The sequence below is a fragment of the Oncorhynchus gorbuscha genome, linkage group LG22 (assembly GCF_021184085.1).
Source record: "Oncorhynchus gorbuscha isolate QuinsamMale2020 ecotype Even-year linkage group LG22, OgorEven_v1.0, whole genome shotgun sequence".
NCBI lineage: Eukaryota > Metazoa > Chordata > Actinopteri > Salmoniformes > Salmonidae > Oncorhynchus > Oncorhynchus gorbuscha.
Genome location: NC_060194.1, coordinates 48,525,201 through 48,552,822, shown reverse-complemented (window position 1 = coordinate 48,552,822; position 27,622 = coordinate 48,525,201). Strand labels below are relative to the sequence as shown.

General features: G+C 44.0%; 1 protein-coding gene across 1 annotated transcript in view; it reads left to right on the top strand.

Annotated features, from left to right (window-relative positions):
* The window catches only part of LOC124009950 (twisted gastrulation protein homolog 1-A-like), a 71,476-nt gene extending 49,149 nt beyond the window's left edge, over window positions 1-22,327 (top strand). Inside the window, exons 3-5 of the mRNA XM_046322210.1 lie at window positions 3,400-3,499; window positions 19,331-19,591; window positions 21,485-22,327. Of these exons, the coding sequence (XP_046178166.1) occupies window positions 3,400-3,499; window positions 19,331-19,591; window positions 21,485-21,666 (543 nt within the window). The 3' untranslated portion in view covers window positions 21,667-22,327. The remainder of the gene's footprint in view (window positions 1-3,399; window positions 3,500-19,330; window positions 19,592-21,484) is intronic.
* The last annotated feature ends 5,295 nt before the right edge of the window (window positions 22,328-27,622 follow it).

The window sequence follows — 27,622 nt, the reverse complement described above, 5'->3', positions numbered from 1 at the left end:
TTCTAGTTGTCTCTGATTGGGAACCGTATTTAGGTAGCCTGAGTGCGCGTTGTATTTGGTGGGCGATTGTACCTGTCTTTGTGTTAGTCATCAGATAGGCTGTATTAGTTTCACTCGTTTGTTGTTTTGTATTCTCAGTTATTTCATGTACAGCATTTTCTTCATTAAATGTCATGAGTAACCTACACGCTGCATTTCGGTCTGACTCTCTTCAAACAACAGACGAACGACATTACAGCATGTTTGGGAATATTTTTATTCTGTACATGTTTCCTTCTTTTCACAGTGTTGTGGGTCCATCAGTTTCCTCCAATCACAGCCATTAAACTCTGTAACCGTTTTAAAGTCACCATTGGCCTCATGGTGAAATCCCTGAGTGGTTTCCTTCCTCTCCGGCAACTGAGTTAGGAAGGACGCCTGTATCTTTGTAGTGACTGGGTGTATTGATACACCATCCAAAATGTAATGAATAACTTCACCGCTCAGAGGGATATTCAATGTCTGTTTTTTATTTTATTTTTGCCCATCGACCAATAGGTGCCCTTCTTTGCAAGGCATTTGGAAACCTCTCTGTTCTTAGTGGTTGAAATTCACTGCTCGACTGAGGGACCTTACAGATAATTGTATGTGTGGGGTACAGAGATGAGGTAGTCTACCAATAGGAGCCCTTCTTTGCAGGGCATTGGATACAGGGTACAGAGATGAGGTAGTTGTTCAAAAATCATAAACACCATTATTACACACAGAGTGAATCCATGCAACTTATTATGTGACTCATTAAGCACATTCTTACTCCTGAACTATTTAGTCTCCTTGACATAACAAAAGGGGTTGAATACTTATTGACTGAAGACATTTCAGCTTTTAATTTTTTTAAAATTAATTTGTAAACATTTTTAAAAGCATAGTTCCACTTTGACATTATGGGGTATTGTGTGTAGGCCAGTGACGCAACATCTAAATGTCATCCATTTTAAATTCAGGCTGCAAACTGGAACAAGTCAAGAGGTGTGAATACATACTGAAAGCCCTGTAGTCATGATAACCAGTATGACTGTAGTCATTATAACCAGTATGACTGTAGTCATTATAACCAGTATGTATGACTGTAGTCATTATAACCAGTATGACTGTAGTCATTATAACCAGTATGTATGACTGTAGTCATTATAACCAGTATGTATGACTGTAGTCATTATAACCAGTATGACTGTAGTCATTATAACCAGTATGTATGACTGTAGTCATTATAACCAGTATGTATGACTGTAGTCATTATAACCAGTATGTATGACTGTAGTCATTATAACCAGTATGTATGACTGTAGTCATGATAACCAGTATGTATGACTGTAGTCATTATAACCAGTATGTATGATTGTAGTCATTATAACCAGTATGTATGACTGTAGTCATTATAACCAGTATGTATGACTGTAGTCATTATAACCAGTATGTATGACTGTAGTCATTATAACCAGTATGTATGACTGTAGTCATTATAACCAGTATGTATGACTGTAGTCATTATAACCAGTATGTATGACTGTAGTCATTATAACCAGTATGTATGACTGTAGTCATTATAACCAGTATGACTGTAGTCATGATAACCAGTATGTATGACTGTAGTCATGATAACCAGTATGTATGACTGTAGTCATTATAACCAGTATGTATGACTGTAGTCATTATAACCAGTATGTATGACTGTAGTCATTATAACCAGTATGACTGTAGTCATTATAACCAGTATGTATGACTGTAGTCATTATAACCAGTATGTATGACTGTAGTCATTATAACCAGTATGTATGACTGTAGTCATTATAACCAGTATGACTGTAGTCATTATAACCAGTATGACTGTAGTCATGATAACCAGTATGTATGACTGTAGTCATGATAACCAGTATGTATGACTGTAGTCATTATAACCAGTATGTATGACTGTAGTCATTATAACCAGTATGTATGACTGTAGTTATTATAACCAGTATGTATGACTGTAGTCATGATAACCAGTATGTATGACTGTAGTCATTATAACCAGTATGTATGACTGTAGTCATTATAACCAGTATGTATGACTGTAGTCATTATAATCAGTATGACTGTAGTCATTATAACCAGTATGACTGTAGTCATTATAACCAGTATGTATGACTGTAGTCATTATAACCAGTATGTATGACTGTAGTCATTATAATCAGTATGACTGTAGTCATTATAACCAGTATGACTGTAGTCATTATAACCAGTATGACTGTAGTCATTATAACCAGTATGTATGACTGTAGTCATTATAACCAGTATGTATGACTGTAGTCATTATAACCAGCATGTATGTATGTATGTATGTATGTATGTATGTATGTATGTATGTATGTATGTATGTATGTATGTATGTATGTATGTATGTATGTATGTATGTATGTATGTATGTATGTATGTATGACTGTAACATAGTGCTGTTTCCTGTGTGTTGATGTGTTCTGTCTACACTGGGCCTGGTCTCTGTAGTGACAGTATGTAACCTACATAACCAGTACTACATAATCTACATAACCAGTACTACATAATCTACATAACCAGTCCTACATAACCAGTACTACATAATCTACATAACCAGTACTACATAACCAGTACTACATAACCAGTACTACATAATCTACATAACCAGTCCTACATAACCAGTACTACATAATCTACATAACCAGTCCTACATAACCAGTACTACATAATCTACATAACCAGTCCTACATAACCAGTCCTACATAATCTACATAACCAGTCCTACATAACCAGTCCTACATAATCTACATAACCAGTACTACATAACCAGTCCTACATAACCAGTCCTACATAACCTAAATGTCCTACATAACCAGTACTACATAACCTACATAACCAGTCCTACATAACCAGTCCTACATAACCAGTACTACATAACCTACATAACCAGTACTACATAACCAGTCCTACATAACCAGTACTACATAACCAGTCCTACATAACCAGTCCTACATAACCTAAATGTCCTACATAACCAGTACTACATAATCTACATAACCAGTACTACATAATCTACATAACCAGTACTACATAACCTACATAACAAGTCCTACATAACCAGTCCTACATAACCAGTCCTACATAACCAGTCCTACATAACCTACATAACCAGTACTACATAACCAGTCCTACATAACCAGTCCTACATAACCTACATAACCAGTCCTACATAACCAGTACTACATAACCTACATAACCAGTCCTACATGTCCTACATAACCTACATAACCAGTCCTACATAACCAAACTAGGAAAACCTCTGAGGCCAGTATATCTTGTAGCTAGTCTATTCAATTGAGTTGATTGTGTGTGTGTGTGTTGCAGGAGCTGTGTCAGTGTCGTCCGTCCGATGGGAACTGTTCATGCTGTAAAGAGTGTATGCTCTGTCTGGGGACACTGTGGGAGGAATGCTGTGACTGTGTCGGTGAGTACCATGTACACAATGGTTAAAGATGAGGTTTGTGTGTGTGTGTGTGTGTGTGTCTGCTGTAAGGTGTGTGTGTGTCTGCTGTAAGGTGTGTATGCTGTGACTGTGTCGGTGAGTATCATGTACACAATGGTTTAAGATGAGGTGGTGTGTGTGTGTGTTTCTGCTGTAAGGTGTGTGTGTGTGTTTCTGCTGTAAGGTGTGTGTGCTGTGACTGTGTCGGTGAGTACCATGTACACAATGGTTAAAGATGAGGTTTGTGTGTGTGTGTGTGTGTCTGCTGTAAGGTGTGTGTGTGTCTGCTGTAAGGTGTGTATGCTGTGACTGTGTCGGTGAGTACCATGTACACAATGGTTAAAGATGAGGTGTGTGTGTGTGTGTGTGTTTCTGCTGTGAGATGTGTGTGCTGTGACTGTGTCGGTAAGTCACATCTCACACAGTACAATAGGAAAATAATTTATCTTTCGTCTTTCTGTGTTTTTGCATAATTTTCAGTCAATTCGCAAGTGGCTGAATCTCACCAGAGAAATCATCAGAGAGAGGGAAACAGCGCCCCTCTGTGTCTCTATGTGTAGCCTATGTATCTGATGCTGTGTGGACCAAAAGAGTATGACATGTTATTTTCAATGACTGCCTAGGAACAGTGGGTTAACTGCCTGTTCAGGGGCAGAACGACAGATTAGTACCTTGTCAGCTCAGGGATTTGAACTTGCATCCTTTCGGTTACTAGTCCAACGCTCTAAACCACTAGGCTACCTGCCGCCTCTACACTCTAACCACTAGGCTACCCTGCCGCCTCTACACTCTACACTCTAACCACTAGGCTACCTGCCGCCTCTACACTCTAACCACTAGGCTACCCTGCCTCCTCTACACTCTAACCACTAGGCTACCCTGCCACCTCTACACTCTAACCACTAGGCTACCTGCCGCCTCTACACTCTAAACACTAGGCTACCCTGCCACCTCTACACTCTAACCACTAGGCTACCCTGCCACCTCTACACTCTAACCACTAGGCTACCCTGCCGCCTCTACACTCTAACCACTAGGCTACCCTGCCTCCTCTACACTCTAACCACTAGGCTACCTGCCGCCTCTACACTCTAACCACTAGGCTACCCTGCCTCCTCTACACTCTAACCACTAGGCTACCCTGCCTCCTCTACACTCTAACCACTAGGCTACCCTGCCACCTCTACACTCTAACCACTAGGCTACCCTGCCTCCTCTACACTCTAACCACTAGGCTACCCTGCCTCCTCTACACTCTAACCACTAGGCTACCCTGCCTCCTCTACACTCTAACCACTAGGCTACCCTGCCACCTCTACACTCTAACCACTAGGCTACCCTGCCTCCTCTACACTCTAACCACTAGGCTACCCTACCACCTCTACACTCTAAACCACTAGGCTACCTGCCACCTCTACACTCTAACCACTAGTCTACCTGCCACCTCTACACTCTAACCACTAGGCTACCCTGCCACCTCTACACTCTAACCACTAGGCTACCTGCCACCTCTACACTCTAACCACTAGGCTACCTGCCACCTCTACACTCTAACCACTAGGCTACCCTGCCGCCCCATTTGATTGATTGATGCCAAACAAGCATTTGACCTTCCTTGATAATTAAAAAATAATATTAATTAGCCAATTAGCATAGAGCTGAGCTCAACTGTGGGTGGTCCTGGCACTGTAAAAACATCCCTTGTTTTTTGCAATCTTTAAGTTTGTTTTCAGCGTATTAAACTATGCATATATATATTTATAGCTTGTTGATGTGATGAGGTTTAAATGTTCCTGTTGAAATGGTGCTGGAATAGCGGCTCCTGTTATCTTTATTCTGACCCGCGGTACCTCCGTCTTTCTAAATCACTCAGTAAAACCTGTTGAAAACATGAACTTGCTTGACCGTGCTGCAGGTCATATAACCGTTTCCATTACCATCCATACATTACCATCCATTCATTACCATCCACACATTACCATCCACACATTACCGTCCATACATTATCATCCATACATTACCATCCACACATTACCATCCATACATTGCCATCCATACATTACCGTCCATACATTACCGCCATAATTATCATACACACATTACCGGTACACATTACCATCCATACATTACCATCCATACATTACCGTCCACACATTACCGTCCACACATTACCGTCCACACATTACCGTCCATACATTACCGTCCACACATTACCATCCACACATTACCATCCATTCATTGCCATCCATACATTGCCATCCGCACATTACCGTCCACACATTACCATCCACACATTACCATCCACACAATACCATCCATACATTACCATCCATTACCATCCATTACCATCCATACATTACGATCCATTACCATTGCCGTACATTACCATCCATGCATTACCATCCATTACCATTACCATCCATTACCATCCATACATTACCATCAATTACCATTACCATCCATGGTCCTTCTGTAGCTCAGTTGGTAGAGCATGGCGCTTGTAACGCCAGGGTAGTGGGTTCGATCCCCGGGACCACCCATACGTAGAATGTATGCACACATGACTGTAAGTCGCTTTGGATAAAAGCGTCTGCTAAATGGCATATATTATTATTATTATTATTATTATCACTGTTTGCTTTGCGGATTTCAGCGGACAGTTGTTGTTCTCCAGTTTTGTGATGAAACAAACACATATATATGTAGTGGAATGTATTTATTCTGCCACTGTGTGACTGTTGTTGTCGCGGCTGTATTGTATATCACGGTGTGAACTAATGGGTTATAGAGCAAACAGCGCAATTATCACAACATACACTACATGACCAACAGTATGTGGGCACCTGCACGTCGAACATCTCATTCCAAAATCATGGTTATTAATATGAGTTGGTGGCCCCCCTTTGCTGCTATAACAGCCTCCACTCTACTAGGAAGGTTTTCCACTAGATGTTGGAACATTGCTGCTATAACAGCCTCCACTCTTCTGGGAAGGCTTTCCACTAGATGTTGGAACATTGCTGCTATAACAGCCTCCACTCTACTAGGAAGGTTTTCCACTAGATGTTGGAACATTGCTGCTATAACATCCTCCACTCTTCTGGGAAGGCTTTCCACTAGATGTTGGAACATTGCTGCTATAACAGCCTCTACCACAACAGTGGTAGGCTTGATTACCAACAACGACGAGACCGCCTACAGGGAGGAGGTGAGGGCCCTCGGAGTGTGGTGTCAGGAAAATAACCTCACACTCAACGTCAACAAAACTAAGGAGATGATTGTGGACTTCAGGAAACAGCAGAGGGAACACCCCCCTATCCACATCGATGGAACAGTAGTGGAGAGGGTAGCAAGTTTTAAGTTCCTCGGCGTACACATCACAGACAAACTGAATTGGTCCACCCACACAGACAGCATCGTGAAGAAGGCGCAGCAGCGCCTCTTCAACCTCAGGAGGCTGAAGAAATTCGGCTTGTCACCAAAAGCACTCACAAACTTCTACAGATGCACAATCGAGAGCATCCTGTCGGGCTGTATCACCACCTGGTACGGCAACTGCTCCACCCTCAACCGTAAGGCTCTCCAGAGGGTAGTGAGGTCTGCACAACGCATCACCGGGGGCAAACTACCTGCCCTCCAGGATACCTACACCACCCGATGTTACAGGAAGTCCATAAAGATTATCAAGGACAACAACCACCCGAGTCACTGCCTGTTCACCCCGCTATCATCCAAAAGGCGAGGTCAGTACAGGTGCATCAAAGCTGGGACCGAGAGACTGAAAAACAGCTTCTATCTCAAGGCCATCAGACTGTTAAACAGCCACCACTAACATTGAGTGGCTGCTGCCTACATACTGACTCAACTCCAGCCACTTTAATAATGGGAATTGATGGGAAATTATGTAAAATATATCATTAGCCACTTTAAACAATGCTACTTAATATAATGTTTACATACCCTACATTATTCATCTCATATGTCTACGTATATACTGTACTCAATATCATCTACTGCATTCTTATGTAATACATGTATCACTAGCCACTTTAACTATGCCACTTTGTTTACATACTCATCTCATATGTATATACTGCACTCTATACCATCTACTGTATCTTGCCGTTCTGTAACATCACTCATTCATATATCTTTATGTACATATTCCTTATCCCCTTACACTGTGTATAAGGTAGTAGTTGTGGAATTGTTAGTTAGATTACTTGTTGGTTATCACTGCATTGTCGGAACTAGAAGCACAAGCATTTCACTACACTCGCATTAACATCTGCTAACCATGTGTATGTGACAAATACATTTGATTTGATTTACTCTTCTCTGAAGGCTTTCCACTAGATGTTGGAACATTGCTTTGGGGACTTGCTTCCATTCAGCCACAACAGCATTTGTGAGGTCGGGCTCTGATGTTGGGAGATTAGGCCTGGTTTGCAGTCAGGGTTACAATTTATCCCGAAGGTGTTCGATGGGGTTGAGGTCAGGGCTCTGTGCAGGCCATTCAAGTTCTTCCACACCGATCTAGACAAACAATTTCTGTATGAAACTCGCTTTGTGCTCGAGGGCATTGTCATGCTGAAACAAGAAAGGGCCTTCCCCAAACTGTTGCCACAAAGTTGGAAGCACATAATTGTCTAGAATGTCATTGTATGCTGTAGTGTTAAGATTTTCCTTCACTGGATCTAAGGGGCCTGAACCATGAAAAACAGCCCCAGACCATTATTCCTCCTCCGTCCGCATTCGGGCAGTTAGCTTTCTCCTGGGATCCGCCAAACCCAGATTCGTCCGTCGGACTGCCAGATGGTGAAGCGTGATTCATCACTCCAGAGAACGTGTTTCCACTGCTCCAGAGTCCAATGTCGGTGAGCTTTACACCCCTCCAGCCAACGCTTGGCATTGCTCATGGTGATCTTAGGCTTGTGTGCGGCTGCTCGTCCATGGAAACCCATTTCATGAAGCTCCCGACTAACAGTTATTGTGCTGACGCAGCTTCCAGAGTCAATTTTGAACTCGGTAGTGAGTGTTGCAACCGAGGACAGACAATTTTTACGCTCTTCAGCACTCGGCGGTCACATTCTGTGAGCTTGTCCAGGCTCAGCCGTTGTTGCTCCTAAAAGTTTCCACTTCACAATAACAGCACTTGACCGGGGGGAGCTCTAGCAGGGCAGAACTTTGACGAACTGCCTTCTTAGAAAGATAGCATCCTATGACAGTGCCTCATTGAATGTCGCTGAGCTCTTCAGTAAGGCCATTGTACTACCAATGTTTGTCTATGGAGATTGCATGGCTGTGTGCTCGATTTTATACACGTGTCAGCAACGGGTGAGGCTGAAATAGCCACTCGTTTGAAGGACTGTCCTCATTCTGCTGTACATCTAGTGTAGGTTATAATATGTGTTTTTTTACTGGCTTGGCTCCCCCAGTTATTTTACCCACACACCTCCACTGCTCATAAAACAACAAGAACTCAATTAAAAACACTCGTTATCAGCGTGATCAGTTAGGCAGTTAGGCAAGCTGCTTTCTGCACAGGTTGGGTTTTAAAGTGTCCCTCTGAGGCGTAGTGTAGGTCTGATAGGGAGAGTGTGAAAGGCCAGACACACACAGTCAGAAGAGGCCACCGGGCCTTGGAATTAGGAAGCTTCTATGGTGCCTCTACTCTGGTACCTCTACTCTGGTGTCTCTACTCTGGATGTCTCTACTCTGGTGTCTCTGGTGTCTCTACACTTGTGTCTCTGGTACCTCTACTCTGGTGTCTCTACTCTGGTGTCTCTACTCTGGTGTCTCTACTCTGGTACCTCTACTCTGGTGTCTCTACTCTGGTGTCTCTACTCTGGTGTCTCTACTCTGGTGTCTCTGGTGTCTCTACTCTGGTGTCTCTACTCTGGTGTCTCTGGTACCTCTACTCTGGTGTCTCTACTCTGGTGTCTCTACTCTGGTGTCTCTGGTGTCTCTACTTTGGATGTCTCTACTCTGGTGTCTCTGGTGTCTCTACTCTGGTGTCTCTACTCTGGTGTCTCTACTCTGGTGTCTCTGGTGTCTCTACTCTGGTGTCTCTACTCTGGTGTCTCTACTCTGGTGTCTCTACTCTGGTGTCTCTACTCTGGTACCTCTACTCTGGTGTCTCTGGTGTCTCTACTCTGGTGTCTCTACTCTGGTGTCTCTACTCTGGTGTCTCTGGTGTCTCTACTCTGGTGTCTCTACTCTGGTGTCTCTGGTGTCTCTACTCTGGTGTCTCTACTCTGGTGTCTCTACTCTGGTGTCTCTACTCTGGTGTCTCTACTCTGGTGTCTCTGGTGTCTCTACTCTGGTGTCTCTACTCTGGTACCTCTACTCTGGTGTCTCTACTCTGGTGTCTCTACTCTGGTGTCTCTACTCTGGTGTCTCTACTCTGGTACCTCTACTCTGGTACCTCTACTCTGGTGTCTCTACTCTGGTGTTTCTAATCTGGTGTCTCTATTCTGGTATCTCTACTCTGGTATCTCTACTCTGGTGTCTCTACTCTGGTGTCTCTACTCTGGTGTCTCTACTCTGGTGTCTCTAATCTGGTGTTTCTAATCTGGTGTTTCTAATCTGGTGTTTCTAATCTGGTGTTTCTAATCTGGTACCTCTACTCTGGAGGATCTTTCAACACACCACTGTAGGATCCTTCAACACAACACTGTAGGATCAAATCAAATGTATTTATAAAGCCCTTCTTACATCATCTGATATTTCAAAGTGCTGTACAGAAACCCAGCCTAAAACCCCAAACAGCAAGCAATGCAGGTGAGGCTAGGAAAAACTCCCTAGAAAGGCCAAAACCTAGAGAGGAACCAGGCTATGAGGGGTGAGAGTATTTCTACCCCTCCTGCTGTCTCTAGAGAGTTGAAAATAGCAGGTCTGGGACAGGTAGCACATCCGGTGAACAGGTCAGGGTTCCATAGCCGCAGGCAGAACAGTTGAAACTGGAGCAACAGCACGGCCAGGTGGACTGGGGACAACAAGGAGTCATCATGCCAGGTAGTCCTGAGGCTCATGTCCTCCGAAAGAGAGAATTAGAGAGAGCATACTTAAATTCACACAGGACACCTGAGCAGACAGGAGAAGTACTCCAGATATAACAAACTGACCCTAGCCTCCCGACACATAAACTACTGCAGCATAAATACTGGAGGCTGAGACAGGAGGGGTCAGGAGACACTGTGGCCTCATCCGAGGACACCCCCGGACAGGGCCAAACAGGAAGGATATAACCCCACCCACTTTGCCAAAGCACAGCCCCCATACCACTAGAGGGATATCTTCAACCACCAATTTACCATCCTGAGACAAGGCCGAGTATAGCCCACAAAGATCTCCGCCACGGCACAACCCAAGGGGGGGGGCGCCAACCCAGACAGAAAGATCACGTCAGTGACTCAACCCACTCAAGTGACGCACCCCTCCTAGGGACGGCATGGAAGAGCACCAGTAAGCCAGTGACTCAGCCCCTGTAATAGGGTTAGAGGCAGAGAATCCCAGTGGAAAGAGGGGAACCGGCCAGGCAGAGACAGCAAGGGTGATTCGTTGCTCCAGAGCCTTTCCGTTCACCTTCACACTCCTGGGCCAGACTACACTCAATCATATGACCCACTGAAGAGATGAGTCTTCAGTAAAGACTTAAAGGTTGAGACCGAGTCTGTGTCTCTGACATGGGTAGACAGACCATGCCATAAAAATGGAGCTCTTTAGGAGAAAGCACTGCCTCCAGCTGTTTGCTTAGAAATTATAGGGACAATTAGGAGGCCTGCTTCTTGTGACCGTAGCGTACGTGTAGGTATGTACAGCAGGACCAAATCGGAAAGATAGGTAGGAGCAAGCCCATGTAATGCTTTGTAGGTGAGCAGTAAAACCTTGAAATCAGCCCTATCCTTAACAGGAAGCCAGTGTAGGGAGGATAGCACTAGAATAATATGATCAAATATTTTGGTTCTAGTCAGGATTCTAGCAGCCGTATTTAGCACTAACTGAAGTTTATTTAGTGCTTTATCTGGGTAGCCGGAAAGTAGAGCATTGCTATGTTACGTAGATGGAAAAAAGCTGTCCTTGAAACAGTCTTGAAAAGAGGGTCCAGAGTAACACAGAGGTCCTTCACAGTTTTATTTGAGACAACTGTACAGCCGTCAATATTAATTGTGAGATTCAACAGAAGAACTCTTTGTTTCTTGGGACCTAGAACAAGCATCTCTTTTTTTGTCTGAGTTTAATAGTAGAAAGTTTGCAGGCATCCACTTCCTTATGTCTGAAACACATGCTTCTAGCGAGGGCAATTTTGGTGCTTCACCATGTTTCATTGAAATGTACAGCTTTGTGTCATCCGCCTAGTAGTGAAAGTTAACAATGTGTTTTCGAATGACATCCCCAAGAGGTAAAATATATAGTGAAAACAATAGTGGTCCTAAAATGGAACCTTGAGGAACACCGAAATTTACAGTTGATTTGTCAGAGGACAAGCCATTCACAGAGACAAACTGATATCTTTCCGACAGATAAGATCTAAACCAGGCCAGAACTTGTCCGTGTAGACCAATTTGGGTTTCCAATCTCTCCAGAAGAATGTGGTGATCGATGGTATCAAAAGCAGCACTAAGGTCTAGGAGCACGAGGACAGATGCAGAGCCTCGGTCTGATGCCATTAAATGGTCATTTACCACCTTCACAAGTGCAGTCTCAGTGCTATGATGGGGTCTAAAACCAGACTGAAGCATTTCGTATACATTGTTTGTCTTCAGGAAGGCAGTGAGTTGCTGCGCAACAGCTTTTTCCCCCCCAAAATTGAGAGGAATGGAAGATTTGATATAGGCCAATTTAGTTGTAAAAAATATTTTCTGGGTCAAGGTTTGACTTTTTCAAGAGAGGCTTTATTACTGCCACTTTTAGTGAGTTTGGTACACATCCAGTGGATAGAGAGCCGTTTATTATGTTCAACATAGGCGGGCCAAGCACAGGAAGCAGCTCTTTCAGTAGTTTAGTTGGAATAGGGTCCAGTATGCAGCTTGTAGGTTTAAAGGCCATGATTATTTTCCTCATTGTGTCAAGAGATATAGTACTAAAACACTTGAGTGTCTCCCTTGATCCCAGGTCCTGGCAGTGTTGTGCAGACTCAGGACAACTGAGCTTTGGAGGAATATGCAGATTTAAAGAGGAGTTCGTAATTTTCTTTCTAATGACCATGATCTTTTCCTCAAAGAAGTTCATGAATGTATCACTGCTGAAGTGAAAGCCATCCTCTCTTGGGGAATGCTGCTTTTTAGTTAGCTTTGCGACAGTATCAAAAATACATTTAGGATTGTTCTTATTTTCCTCAATTAAGTTGGAAAAATAGGATGATCGAGCAGCAGTAAGGGCTCTTCGATACTACACTTTCCAACCTAGTCGGAAGACTTCCAGTTTGGTGTGGCAGCATTTCCATTCCAATTGTCTGGAAGCTTGCTTCAGGGCTCAGGTATTTTCCGGATACCAGGGAGCAAGTTTCTTATGAGAAATGTTTTTAGTTTTTAGGGGTGCAACTGCATCTAGAGTATTGCGCAAGGTTAAATTGAGTTCCTCAGTTAGGTGGTTAACTGATTTTTGTCCTCTGACATCCTTGGGTAGGCAGAGGGAGTCTGGAAGGGCATCAAGGAATCTTTGGGTTGTCTGAGAATTTATATCACGACTTTTGATGATCCTTGGTTGTAGTCTGAGCAGATTATTTGTTGCGATTGCAAACGTAATAAAATGGTGATCCGATAGTCCAGGATTATGAGGAAAAACATTAAGATCCACAACATTTATTTCATGGGACAAAACTAGGTCCAAAGTATGACTGTGACAGTGAGTAGGTCCAGAGACATGTTGGACAAAACCCACTGAGTCAATGATGGCTCCGAAAGCCTTTTGGAGTGGGTCTGTGGACTTTTCCATGTGAATATTAAAATCACCAAATATGTGAATATTATCTGCTATGACTACAAGGTCCGAATTCAGGGAACTCAGTGAGGAACGCTGTATATGACCCAGGAGGCCTGTAAACAGTAGCTATAAAAAGTGATTGAGTAGGCTGCATAGATTTCATGACTAGAAGCTCAAAAGACAAAAACATATTTTTTTAAATTTAAATTTGCTATCGTAAATATTAGCAACACATCCTCCTTTGTGGGATGCACGGGGGATATGGTCACTAGTGTAACCAGGAGGTGAGGCCTCGTTTAACACAGTAAATTCATCAGGCTTAAGCCATGTTTCAGTCAGGCCAATCACATCACGATTATGGTCAGTTGTTAGTTCATTGACTATAATTGCCTTTGAAGTAAGGGATCTAACATTAAGTAGCCCTATTTTGAGATGTGAGGTATCATGATCTCTTTCAGTAATGTCAGGAATGGAGGTCTTTATCCTAGTGAGATTGCTAAGGCGAACACCGCCATGTTTAGTTTTGCCCAACCTAGGTCGAGGTACAGACACGGTCTCAATGGGGATAGCTGAGCTGACTACACTGACTGTGCTAGTGGCAGACTCCACTAAGCTGGCAGGCTGGCTAACAGGATCCTTCAACACAACACTGTAGTCGACTTTACCACAACACCGTAGGATCCTTCAACACAGCACTGTAGGATCCTTCAACACAACACTGTAGTCTCCTTCAACACTGTAGGCTCCTTCAACACAACACTGTAGGCTCCTTCAACACTGTAGTCTCCTTCAACACTGTAGGATCCGTCAACACAACACTGTAGGCTCCTTCAAAACAACACTGTAGGATCCTTCAACACAACACTGTAGGATCCTTCAACACAACACTGTAGGATCCTACAACACAACACTTTAGGATCCTTCAACACAACGCTGTAGTCGACTTTACCACAACACCGTAGGATCCTTTACCACAACACCGTAGGATCCTTCAACACAACACTGTAGGCTCCTTCAACACTGTAGGCTACTTCAACACAACACTGTAGTCTCCTTCAACACTGTAGGCTACTTCAACACTGTAGTCTCCTTCAACACTGTAGACTACTTCAACACTGTAGACTACTTCAACACTGTAGGCTCCTTCAACACTGTAGACTCCTTCAACACTGTAGACTCCTTCAACACTGTAGGCTCCTTCAACACTGTAGGCTACTTCAACACTGTAGGCTACTTCAACACTGTAAGCTACTTCAACACAACACTGTAGTCGACTTTACCACAACACCGTAGGATCCTTCAACACAGCACTGTAGGCTACTTCAACACTGTAGGCTCCTTCAACACTGTAGGCTCCTTCAACACTGTAGGCTACTTCAACACTGTAGGATACTTCAACACAATACTGTAGACTACTTCAACACTGTAGGATACTTCAACACTGTAGGCTCCTTCAACACTGTAGGATAATTCAACACAACACTGTAGGATACTTCAACACAACACTGTAGGCTCCTTCAACACAACACTGTAGGCTCCTTCAACACAACACTGTAGGCTCCTTCAACACTGTAGGCTACTTCAACACAACACTGTAGGCTCCTTCAACACTGTAGGCTACTTCAACACTACACTGTAGGCTCCTTCAACACTGTAGGATACTTCAACACAACAATGTAGGCTATTTCAACACAACAATGTAGGCTACTTCAACACAACACTGTAGGCTACTTCAACACAACACTGTAGGCTCCTTCAACACAACACTGTAGGCTCCTTCAACACAACACTGTAGGCTACTTCAACACAACACTGTAGGCTACTTCAACACAACACTGTAGGCTACTTCAACACAACACTTTAGGCTCCTTTAACACTGTGTAGCTCAACAACATCTGAATGCATATCCATGAAACTGATTGGTTCATTTGTTTTGAAGAACGATCACAGACGATTGGATGCGGTGTTGTTTTGTCTTACAGTATTATGTTGTGTTATGTAGAAAATTGTGATCGTAATGTGCTCTTGCAGACATTAGTTGAGCTTTAATCACATTTGACTAAACGACAACCATTGCCCTGGGTAGCCTGTTCTCTGTGAGTAAAGTAGAGAATACGCATTGTATCATTGTAACATTGTATCATTGTATCATGGTATCATGGTATCATGGTATCATTGTATCATTGTATCATGGTATCATGGTATCATTGTATCATGGTATCATGGTATCATGGTATCATTGTATCATGGTATCATGGTATCATTGTATCATGGTATCATTGTATCATTGTATCATGGTATCATTGTATCATGGTATCATTGTATCATTGTATCATGGTATCATTGTATCATGGTATCATGGTATCATGGTATCATGGTATCATTGTATCATGGTATCATGGTATCATTGTATCATCTGCACATGAGCAGAAGTTTCAGGAAGCCCCAGATTGTATTGTGTGGTAGACTAAATACCCCGAAAAAGGCAGATCCGCAGCCACTCTGATAAAGTAAACTAGATATACTGCCATGTACTCCCATAGAGAGCTGTTTTGTCTTTTGCCAGCAGACATATATTACTGTATGTGTTGACAGCCCTCCAGACCAAAGCCAGGCCAGCTGTAAGCTCCCTCTCTGACCCCCTTTTATGTGGGAGACAGATCCAATATGAAGCATGTGACAGAGGATGTAATGTATCCAGGCTGCTACAGCTAGGACTCAAACCCACCCACACACACACGCACACGCACGCGCACACACACACACACACGCACGCACGCACGCACACGCACGCGCACGCACACACACATATATTACAATACTGTGTAAGCAAACTTAATGATGGTGTTGGAGTCATGCCTGGCCATGCAGTCATGGGTGAACAAGGGAGTACAAGAGGGGACTGAGCACGCACCCCTGGGGGGGGGCTTCAGTGTTGAGGATCAGCGTGGCAGATGTGTTGTTACCTACCCTTACCACCTGGGGGCGGCCCGTCAGGAAGTCCAGGATCCAGTTGCAGAGGGAGGTGTTTAGTCCCAGGGTCCTTAGCTTAGTGATGAGCTTTGAGGGCGCAATGGTGTTGAACGCTGAGCTGTAGTCAATGAATAGCATTCTTACATGGGTGTTCCTTCTGTCCAGGTGGGAAAGGGCAGTGTGGGGTGCAATAGAGATCACATCATCTGTGGATCTGTTGGGGCGGTATGCAAATTGGAGTGGGTCTAGGGTTGCTGGGATAATGGTGTTGATGTGAGCCATGACTAGTCTTTCAAAGCACTTCATGGCTACAGACATGAGTGCTACAGGTCAGTAGTTATTTAGGCAGGTTACCTTGGTGTTCTTGGGCACAGGCACTATGGTGTTCTGCTTAAAACATGTTGGTATTACAGACTGAGACAGGGAGATGTTGAAATGTCAGTGAAGAGACTTGCCAGTTGGTCAGCGCATGCTCAGAGTACACGTCCTGGTAATCCATCTGGCCCTGCGGCCTTGTGAATGTTGACCTGTTCAAAGGTCTTACTCACATCGGCTGCGGAGAGCGTGATCACACAGTCTTCCGGAACAGCTGGTGCTCTCATGCATGTTTCAGTGTTATTTGCCTCAAAGCGAGCATAGAAGTAGTTTAGCTCATCTGGTAGGCTTGTGTCACTGGGCAGCTCTCGGCTGTGCTTCCCTTTGTAGTCTGTAATGGTTTTCAAGCCCTGCCACACCCGATGAGTGTCAGAACCGGGGTAATACTATTTGATCTTAGTCCTGAGAGAGATTATGATGGTTTCACTTGCTTTACATATGTTTCCCATGCTAATAGATACAACCCCTTGGAGGGAGGGAGGGAGGGAGGGAGGGAGATTCCCAATATGTTTCCAGTCGAGTGCGAAACAGCACCTGTGTTTGATGTGTGCGTGTAATTCTGTATGCGTGACAGTGTCTGTGAGTGGTTTGGGTTGACTGACGAGGGGGAGGTAGAGGGGAAGCAAAGTTTGTATTTGGGATGGAGGGAGGAGTGGAGGGAGGCAGAGTGGAGGTATGGAGGGAGAGGAGAGGTAGGGAGGGAGGAGTGGATGGAGGAGGAGTGGATGGAGGAGGAGTGGATGGAGGGAGAGTGGAGGGAGGGAGAGTGGAGGGAGGGAGAGTGGAGGGAGGGAGAGTGGAGGGAGGCAGAGTGGAGGGAGGCAGAGTGGAGGTATGGAGGGAGAGGAGAGGTAGGGAGGGAGGAGTGGATGGAGGCAGAGTGGAGGTATGGAGGGAGGAGTGGAGGGAGGCAGAGTGGAGGTATGGAGGGAGGAGTGGAGGGAGGCAGAGTGGAGGGAGGCAGAGTGGAGGTAGGGAGAGTGGAGGTAGGGAGGGAGGGAGGGAGGAGTGGAGGGAGGCAGAGTGGAGGGAGGCAGAGTGGAGGGAGGGAGAGTGGAGGGAGGGTGGATGGAGGGAGAGTGGAGGGAGGGTGGATGGAGGGAGAGTGGAGGGAGGGTGGATGGAGGGAGAGTGGAGGTAGGGAGGGAGAGTGGAGGTAGGGAGGGAGAGTGGAGGGAGGGTGGAGTGTATGTGTATGGTGGTTTATCTGAAACAGCTGTCTTGGCTCTGTTTTTAGCATTGGTTGGTTTGTAATCCAATATTCGTCCGTCAAACTCTGCTGCTCATTGAATGATTTATCTAATTCACTTAGACTCATTATACTGTTAGGCTAATCATATCTGATGTTTCTCTGAAGAAACAGCTACTCTATATCATAAAGAATAAACTATTGTAATTTTAATCAAATCATTTTGCTCAGAACTACTTGTATAGAAACCACTAAACCTTTTAAAATATATTATCATTCTCTCTGTCTCTCTCCCTCCCTTTCTCTCTCCTCCCTCCCTCTTTCTCTGTCTCTCTTTCTCCCTCCTCCCTCCCTCTCTCTCTCTCCCCTCCCTCCCTCCCTCCATCCCTCTCTCCCCCTCCTTGTCTCTCTCTCTCCCCCTCCCGCCCTTTCTCTCCCTGTCTCTCTCTCTCCCCCTCCCTCCCTTTCTCTCCCTGTCTCTCTCTCTCCCCCTCCCTTTCTTTCCCTGTCTCTCTCTCTCCCCCTCCCTCCCTTTCTCTCCCTCTCTCTCTCTCCCCCTCCCTCCCTTTCTCCCCCTGTCTCTCTCTCTCCCCCACCCTTTCTCTCCCTGTCTCTCTCTCTCCCCCCTCCCTTTCTCTCCCTGTCTCTCTCTCCCCCTCCCTCCCTTTCTCTCTCTGTCTCTCTCTCTCTCTCTCTCTCTCTCCCCCTCCCTTTCTCTCTCTGTCTCTCTCTCCCCTCTCTCTCCCCCTCCCTCCCTTTCTCTCCCTGTCTCTCTCTCTCCCCCTCCATTTCTCTCCCTGTCTCTCTCTCTCCCCCTCCCTCCCTTTCTCTCCCTGTCTCTCTCTCTCCCCCTCCATTTCTCTCCCTGTCTCTCTCTCTCCCCCTCCCTCCCTTTCTCTCCCTGTCTCCCTCTCTCCCCCTCCCTCCCTTTCTCTCCCCTCCCTCCCTGTCTCTTTCTCTCTCCTCCCTCCTCTCTCTCTCTCTCTCTCCCTCCCCTCCCTCCCTCCATCCCTCTCCCCCTCCCTTTCTCTCTCTGTCTCTCTCTCTCTATCCCCCCTCCCTTTCTCTCTCTCTCCCCCTCCCTCCCTTTCTCTCCCCTCCCTCCCTTTCTCTCTCTCTCCCCCTCCCTCCCTTTCTCTCCCCTCCCTCCCTTTCTCTCTCTGTCCCTCTCTCCCCTCCCTCCCTTTCTCTCTCTCTCCCCCTCCCTCCCTTTCTCTCTCTCTCCCCCTCCCTCCCTTTCTCTCTCCGTCTCTCTCTCTCCCCTTCCTTCCTCCCTCCCAACCCCCCTCTCCCCCCCCCTCCCTTTCTCTCTCTGTCTCGCTCTCTCTCCCCCTCCCTCCCTCTCTCAGGGATGTGTAACCCTAAGAACTACAGCGATACTCCAGCCACCTCTAAGAGCACAGTGGAGGAACTCCATCGACCAATCCCCTCGTTGTTCCGAGCCCTCACGGAGGGCGACGCCCCTATCAACATGATGGTGGTGTCCTTCCCCGTTGCCGAGGAACTATCTCACCACGAGAACCTGGTCTCCTTCTTGGAGACGCTTGACGACCAGCATCAGAACATGTCAATCCCCGGCAACAGCATTCACGCAAGATACGACACTCAAGGTAGAGGATCCGTAGAAATAGGTTGATTAGACTGTGGAACCATAGAGATAGATTGATTAGACTGTGGAACCATAGAAATAGATTGATTAGACTGTGGAACCATAGAAATAGATTGATTAGACTGTGGAACCATAGAAATAGATTGATTAGACTGTGGAACCATAGAAATAGATTGATTAGACTGTGGAACCATAGAAATAGATTGATTAGACTGTGGAACCATAGAGATAGATTGATTAGACTGTGGAACCATAGAGATAGATTGATTAGACTGTGGAACCATAGAGATAGATTGATTAGACTGTGGAACCATAGAGATAGATTGATTAGACTGTGGAACCATAGAGATAGATTGATTAGACTGTGGAACCATAGAGATAGATTGATTAGACTGTGGAACCATAGAAATAGATTGATTAGACTGTGGAACCATAGAAATAGATTGATTAGACTGTGGAACCATAGAAATAGATTGATTAGACTGTGGAACCATAGAAATAGATTGATTAGACTGTGGAACCATAGAAATAGATTGATTAGACTGTGGAACCATAGAGATAGATTGATTAGACTGTGGAACCATAGAGATAGATTGATTAGACTGTGGAACCATAGAGATAGATTGATTAGACTGTGGAACCATAGAGATAGATTGATTAGACTGTGGAACCATAGAGATAGATTGATTAGACTGTGGAACCATAGAGATAGATTGATTAGACTGTGGAACCATAGAGATAGATTGATTAGACTGTGGAACCATAGAGATATATTGACTAGACTGTGGAACCATAGAAATAGATTGATTAGACTGTGGAACCATAGAAATAGATTGATTAGATTGATTATACTGTGGAACCATAGAAATAGATTGATTAGACTGTGGTACCATATAAATAGAAAGATTAGACTGTGGAACCACAGAAATAGATTGATTAGACTGTGGAACCACAGAAATATATTACTACTACTGTAGAACCACATGACTAGAATAGTACGACATAACAGAGGCAGCTGGTATTCCTTTCAGTGGGAGATTCAAGGAGAGACGTGTATGTCAAAGTACAACTATCTGTTTAGACCCAGTTGTACCTGTGCTAGTAAAACACAGGTTAAATAGAAGAGCTGCTTTTTCTATACTATAGAGCCAACACCATGTCTGATTCAGTGGCTGGTGAGTTCAGTCTGTGGTGATGGTGGTAACCTTCTCTCTCTCCTCCTTTTCTGACTGCCTTGGGTTAATGGAAAGTGTATATTTTCTCTCTCTCTCTAGCAACTGAGATATATATATACACACACACACACACACACACACACACACACACACACACACACACACACACACACACACACACACACACACACACACACACACACACACACACACACACACACACACACACACACACACACACACACACACACACAGTGGGTGGCATTGTCCTCAGTAATGGAAACATTGAGGGTTAAATATGACTGCTTTTTGCAGGTAGTTACTAACTACGGTTTTGAATATGTCTATATGGGATTACTGGAACGGCTTTAAATATGTCTATATGGGATTACTGGAACGGCTTTAAATATGTCTATATGGGATTACTGGAACGGCTTTAAATATGTCTACATGGGATTACTGGAACGGCTTTAAATATGTCTACATGGGATTACTGGAACGGCTTTAAATATGTCTATATGGAATTACTGGAACAGCTTTAAATATGTCTATATGGGATTACTGGAACGGCTTTAAATATGTCTACATGGGATTACTGGAACGGCTTAAAATATGTCTACATGGGATTACTGGAATACTAGTTCTGTGTTATACATGCTGTTACTGAGATAACTGACCTTTGCCCTATTTTCTCTCTGTATCCCTCCCTTGTCTCCCAGATAACATGTGTACGGTGGTCTACTTTGACGACTGCGTATCCATCCGCCAGTGTAAACTATACTGTGAGTCGATGGGAGGGTCGAAGTACCGCTGGTTCCACAACGCCTGCTGTCAGTGCATCGGCCCGGAGTGTCTGGACTACGGCAGCAAGGCTGTGAAGTGCATGAACTGTCTGTTCTGAAGACTGACGGTGGATGGATCTATGAACTGTCTGTTCTGAAGACAGACGGTGGATGGATTGTGAACTGTCTGTTCTGAAGACTGACGGTGGATGGATCTATGAACTGTCTGTTCTGAAGACAGACGGTGGATGGATCTATGAACTGTCTGTTCTGAAGACAGACGGTGGATGGATCTATGAACTGTCTGTTCTGAAGACTGACTGTGGATGGATCTATGAACTGTCTGTTCTGAAGACAGAAAGTGGATGGATCTATGAACTGTCTGTTCTGAAGACAGACGGTGGATGGATTGTGAACTGTCTGTTCTGAAGACAGACGGTGGATGGATCTATGAACTGTCTGTTCTGAAGACAGACGGTGGATGGATCTATGAACTGTCTGTTCTGAAGACAGACGGTGGATGGATCTATGAACTGTCTGTTCTGAAGACAGACAACATATATATGGACCAAACCCATGGGCGGCTCGAGGGAGGGGCTAGACGATGTGGAAGCCTCCTCAACACCCCATTAGGAACCTCCCCCAATATGTTTTATTAATATATGAATGCATTTACAGCACACAGAGCCTTCAGAAAGTATTCAGACCCCTTGACTTTTTTCACATTTTTTTTACGTTACAGCCTTATTCTAAAATGGATTAAATCATTTTTCCCCCTCATCAATCTACACACAATACCCCATAATGACATCACAATACCCCATAATCTACACACAATACCCCATAATCTACACACAATACCCCATAATGACATCACAATACCCCATAATCTACACACAATACCCCATAATCTACACACAATACCCCATAATCTACACACAATACCCCATAATCTACACACAATACCCCATAATCTACACACAATACCCCATAATCTACACACAATACCCCATAATCTACACACAATACCCCATAATGACATCACAATACCCCATAATCTACACACAATACCCCATAATCTACACACAATACCCCATAATGACATCACAATACCCCATAATCTACACACAATACCCCATAATCTACACACAATACCCCATAATCTACACACAATACCCCATAATCTACACACAATACCCCATAATCTACACACAATACCCCATCATCTACACACAATACCCCATAATCTACACACAATACCCCATCATCTACACACAATACCCCATAATCTACACACAATACCCCATAATCTACACACAATACCCCATAATCTACACACAATACCCCATAATCTACACACAATACCCCACAATGACATCACAATACCCCACAATGACATCACAATACCCCACAATGACATCACAATACCCCACAATGACATCACAATACCCCACAAACACCACTACACAACAACCTACCCCTTAGCCACCTCAGTGTAAGTTTCTGGTGTCATCACTGACCAAACCTGACTGTTGGTCCAATATGTTAATGATTGTGCCTGGATTCCTCTCAGTCTGCTATCTGACTATCACTGGGTCTCCTCTCAGTCTGCTATCTGACTATCACTGGGTCTCCTCTCAGTCTGCTATCTGACTATCACTGGGTCTCCCCTCAGTCTGCTATCTGACTATCACTGGGTCTCCTCTCAGTCTGCTATCTGACTATCACTGGGTCTCCTCTCAGTCTGCTATCTGACTATCACTGGGTCTCCTCTCAGTCTGCTATCTGACTATCACTGGGTCTCCTCTCAGTCTGCTATCTGACTATCACTGGGTCTCCTCTCAGTCTGCTATCTGACTATCACTGGGTCTCCTCTCAGTCTGCTATCTGACTATCACTGGGTCTCCCCTCAGTCTGCTATCTGACTATCACTGGGTCTCCTCTCAGTCTGCTATCTGACTATCACTGGGTCTCCTCTCAGTCTGCTATCTGACTATCACTGGGTCTCCTCTCAGTCTGCTATCTGACTATCACTGGGTCTCCCCTCAGTCTGCTATCTGACTATCACTGGGTCTCCTCTCAGTCTGCTATCTGACTATCACTGGGTCTCCCCTCAGTCTGCTATCTGACTATCACTGGGTCTCCTCTCAGTCTGCTATCTGACTATCACTGGGTCTCCTCTCAGTCTGCTATCTGACTATCACTGGGTCTCCCCTCAGTCTGCTATCTGACTATCACTGGGTCTCCTCTCAGTCTGCTATCTGACTATCACTGGGTCTCCTCTCAGTCTGCTATCTGACTATCACTGGGTCTCCTCTCAGTCTGCTATCTGACTATCACTGGGTCTCCTCTCAGTCTGCTATCTGACTATCACTGGGTCTCCTCTCAGTCTGCTATCTGACTATCACTGGGTCTCCTCTCAGTCTGCTATCTGACTATCACTGGGTCTCCTCTCAGTCTGCTATCTGACTATCACTGGGTCTCCTCTCAGTCTGCTATCTGACTATCACTGGGTCTCCTCTCAGTCTGCTATCTGACTATCACTGGGTCTCTTTCACGTGTCTCTGAATGTAATATTGTATGTATGTAATATTGCTATTGTATGTTTCATATTTACATATGTACATTATATTGATAATGTATTTTTTACAATAACGGTCCACTTCCCATCATTGTTGTCTTGTGGTTATGTGAACCCTTTCTATTCTGACAATATGGAACAGTTCTAATACAGCAGTAATAATACCCGTATCTAAAACCAAAATGGAGTTGTTTGGAGTTGTCAGAACAACGCTTTGTCCACTGTCAACATTTTAAGTGTCACCTCTACTTCTCACTAAATGACACCTATAATTAGGGGTGTTGTTCTGCCGGGGAGCAGAGGAGCGAAGCTCCCTCACTTTTTTCACTTTGAGAATACAGCTAATAACAAAAAAAACTAACTTCTAAGTCAATTATATTTAAATACTACTAAAATTCCATGGGACAAAATGATAGAATGACAAGCCAAATCAACATGTACAGCAGCAGCCAATAGATAAATGGTGGTTTCTTCCCTGTCTTCTCTCTGGTGGGGGGCAGAATGACAAACCAAATCAACATGTACAGCAGCAGCCAATAGATAAATGGTGGTTTCTTCCCTGTCTTCTCTCTGGTGGGGGGCAGAATGACAAACCAAATCAACATGTACAGCAGCAGCCAATAGATAAATGGTGGTTTCTTCCCTGTCTTCTCTCTGGTGGGGGGCAGACTGAGAAACAAATTCATGGTTAAGTGAAGTAAAATTCACCCTGTGTCTGCCTTGATGTTCATAACACTCCACAGTGGAACCCAGAAACACATGTGACCACTTGGTACGGTGACAGTTTTACCGAGGACACCCAAATCAGAGTGGCCACCACAAAGCCCAGGGGGCCTGACAGTCTCTGGAAGTTGCTGAAGCCCTGCGTGGGATATTTAGCCAATATTGGCTATTGGTTGAGATGCAGGATCCATTCTAAATCGGTATGTCAGGATGGGAAATTGGAAATGTGAATTGGGCTAAGTTGGAGGTAATAATGTATTGTGTTATAGTTAATATTGACATGTATTAATATAAATCACCAAAAGCTTGATTTATATGGCTGTTTTAAAAAACAAAACAAATTACCTGCAATTTTATGTTGTCATGATTTATGTCCACTACTTGATCAACTGATTTGATAGCATGTTTTAATCTATGCAAATAAATGATATGAATTTGAATAATAGTTCACCTCTGTTTTCTTTTATTCTGTAATGGGGTATATTGTAACCATGTGTTGAAGCGAATCAACTCAAAAGTGTATTTATGTGTAAACTATACAATGCAATGAAATACCTTCTCACAATAAAGCTCTCCTCGCAAACAGGGCCATGGTTAAATTAGAAGCTCCCTCACTTTTTTCAATTTGAGAATACAGAAGGTGGTCCTTCTGTAGCTCAGTTGGTAGAGCATGGCACTTGTAACGCCAGGGTAGTGGGTTCGATCCCCGGGACCACCCATACGTAGAATGTATGCACACATGACTGTAAGTCGCTTTGGATAAAAGCGTCTGCTAAATGACATATATTTTATATATTTTTTATTTTTTAGAACATATGTATTAGTGTATACATATAGGCTATAGTCTACAACATATCTGTATCACATAGTCTTAGGTCTATTCGATTATAGGCCTACTGCAAATAATTGTTGTTTGGTCCTGAACTGGTCGAATGGCAGAACCATCCTTCAGCTGCCTACGTCTAATAGTCCTCCTCTGTTCCTATGTCTAATAGTCCTCTGTTCCTACGTCTAATAGTCCTCCTCTGTTCCTATGTCTAATAGTCCTCTGTTCCTACGTCTAATAGTCCTCCTCTGTTCCTACGTCTAATAGTCCTCCTCTGTTCCTATATCTAATAGTCCTCTGTTCCTATATCTAATAGTCCTCTGTTCCTATATCTAACAGTCCTCCTCTGTTCCTACATCTAATAGTCCTCCTCTGTTCCTACGTCTAATAGTCCTCCTCTGTTCCTACGTCTAATAGTCCTCCTCTGTTCCTATGTCTAATAGTCCTCCTCTGTTCCTACGTCTAATAGTCCTCTGTTCCTATATCTAATAGTCCTCTGTTCCTACGTCTAATAGTCCTCCTCTGTTCCTATATCTAATAGTCCTCTGTTCCTATATCTAATAGTCCTCTGTTCCTATATCTAATAGTCCTCTGTTCCTACATCTAATAGTCCTCCTCTGTTCCTACGTCTAATAGTCCTCCTCTGTTCCTATATCTAATAGTCCTCTGTTCCTATATCTAATAGTCCTCTGTTCCTATATCTAATAGTCCTCTGTTCCTATATCTAATAGTCCTCTGTTCCTACGTCTAATAGTCCTCCTCTGTTCCTATGTCTAATAGTCCTCCTCTGTTCCTACGTCTAATAGTCCTCCTCTGTTCCTATATCTAATAGTCCTCTGTTCCTATATCTAATAGTCCTCTGTTCCTATATCTAATAGTCCTCTGTTCCTATATCTAATAGTCCTCCTCTGTTCCTACATCTAATAGTCCTCCTCTGTTCCTACGTCTAATAGTCCTCCTCTGTTCCTACGTCTAATAGTCCTCCTCTGTTCCTATGTCTAATAGTCCTCCTCTGTTCCTAATAGTCCTCTGTTCTATAATAGTCCTCCTCTGTTCCTATATCTAATAGTCCTCTGTTCCTATATCTAATAGTCCTCCTCTGTTCCTACGTCTAATAGTCCTCCTCTGTTCCTAGTCCTCCTCTGTTATCTAATAGTCCTCCTCTGTTCCTATATCTAATAGTCCTCTGTTCCTATATCTAATAGTCCTCTGTTCCTATATCTAATAGTCCTCTGTTCCTATATCTAATAGTCCTCTGTTCCTACGTCTAATAGTCCTCCTCTGTTCCTATATCTAATAGTCCTCCTCTGTTCCTATATCTAATAGTCCTCCTCTGTTCCTATATCTAATAGTCCTCTGTTCCTATATCTAATAGTCCTCTGTTCCTATATCTAATAGTCCTCTGTTCCTATATCTAATAGTCCCTCTGTTCCCTAATAGTCCTCCTCTGTTCCTATATCTAATAGTCCTCCTCTGTTCCTATATCTAATAGTCCTCCTCTGTTCCTATATCTAATAGTCCTCCTCTGTTCCTATATCTAATAGTCCTCCTCTGTTCCTAGTCCTCCTCTGTTCCTATATCTAATAGTCCTCTGTTCTATATCTAATAGTCCTCTGTTCCTATATCTAATAGTCCTCTGTTCCTATATCTAATAGTCCTCTGTTCCTGTTCTAATACGTCTAATAGTCCTCTGTTCCTGTATCTAATAGTCCTCTGTTCCTACATCTAATAGTCCTCCTCTGTTCCTACGTCTAATAGTCTCCTCTGTTCCTCTGTTCTGTTCCTGTATCTAATAGTCCTCTGTTCCTACATCTAATAGTCCTCCTCTGTTCCTATATCTATAGTCCTCTGTTCCTCTGTTCCCTGTTACGTCTAATAGTCCTCCTCTGTTCCTATGTCTAATAGTCCTCCTCTGTTCCTATATCTAATAGTCCTCCTCTGTTCC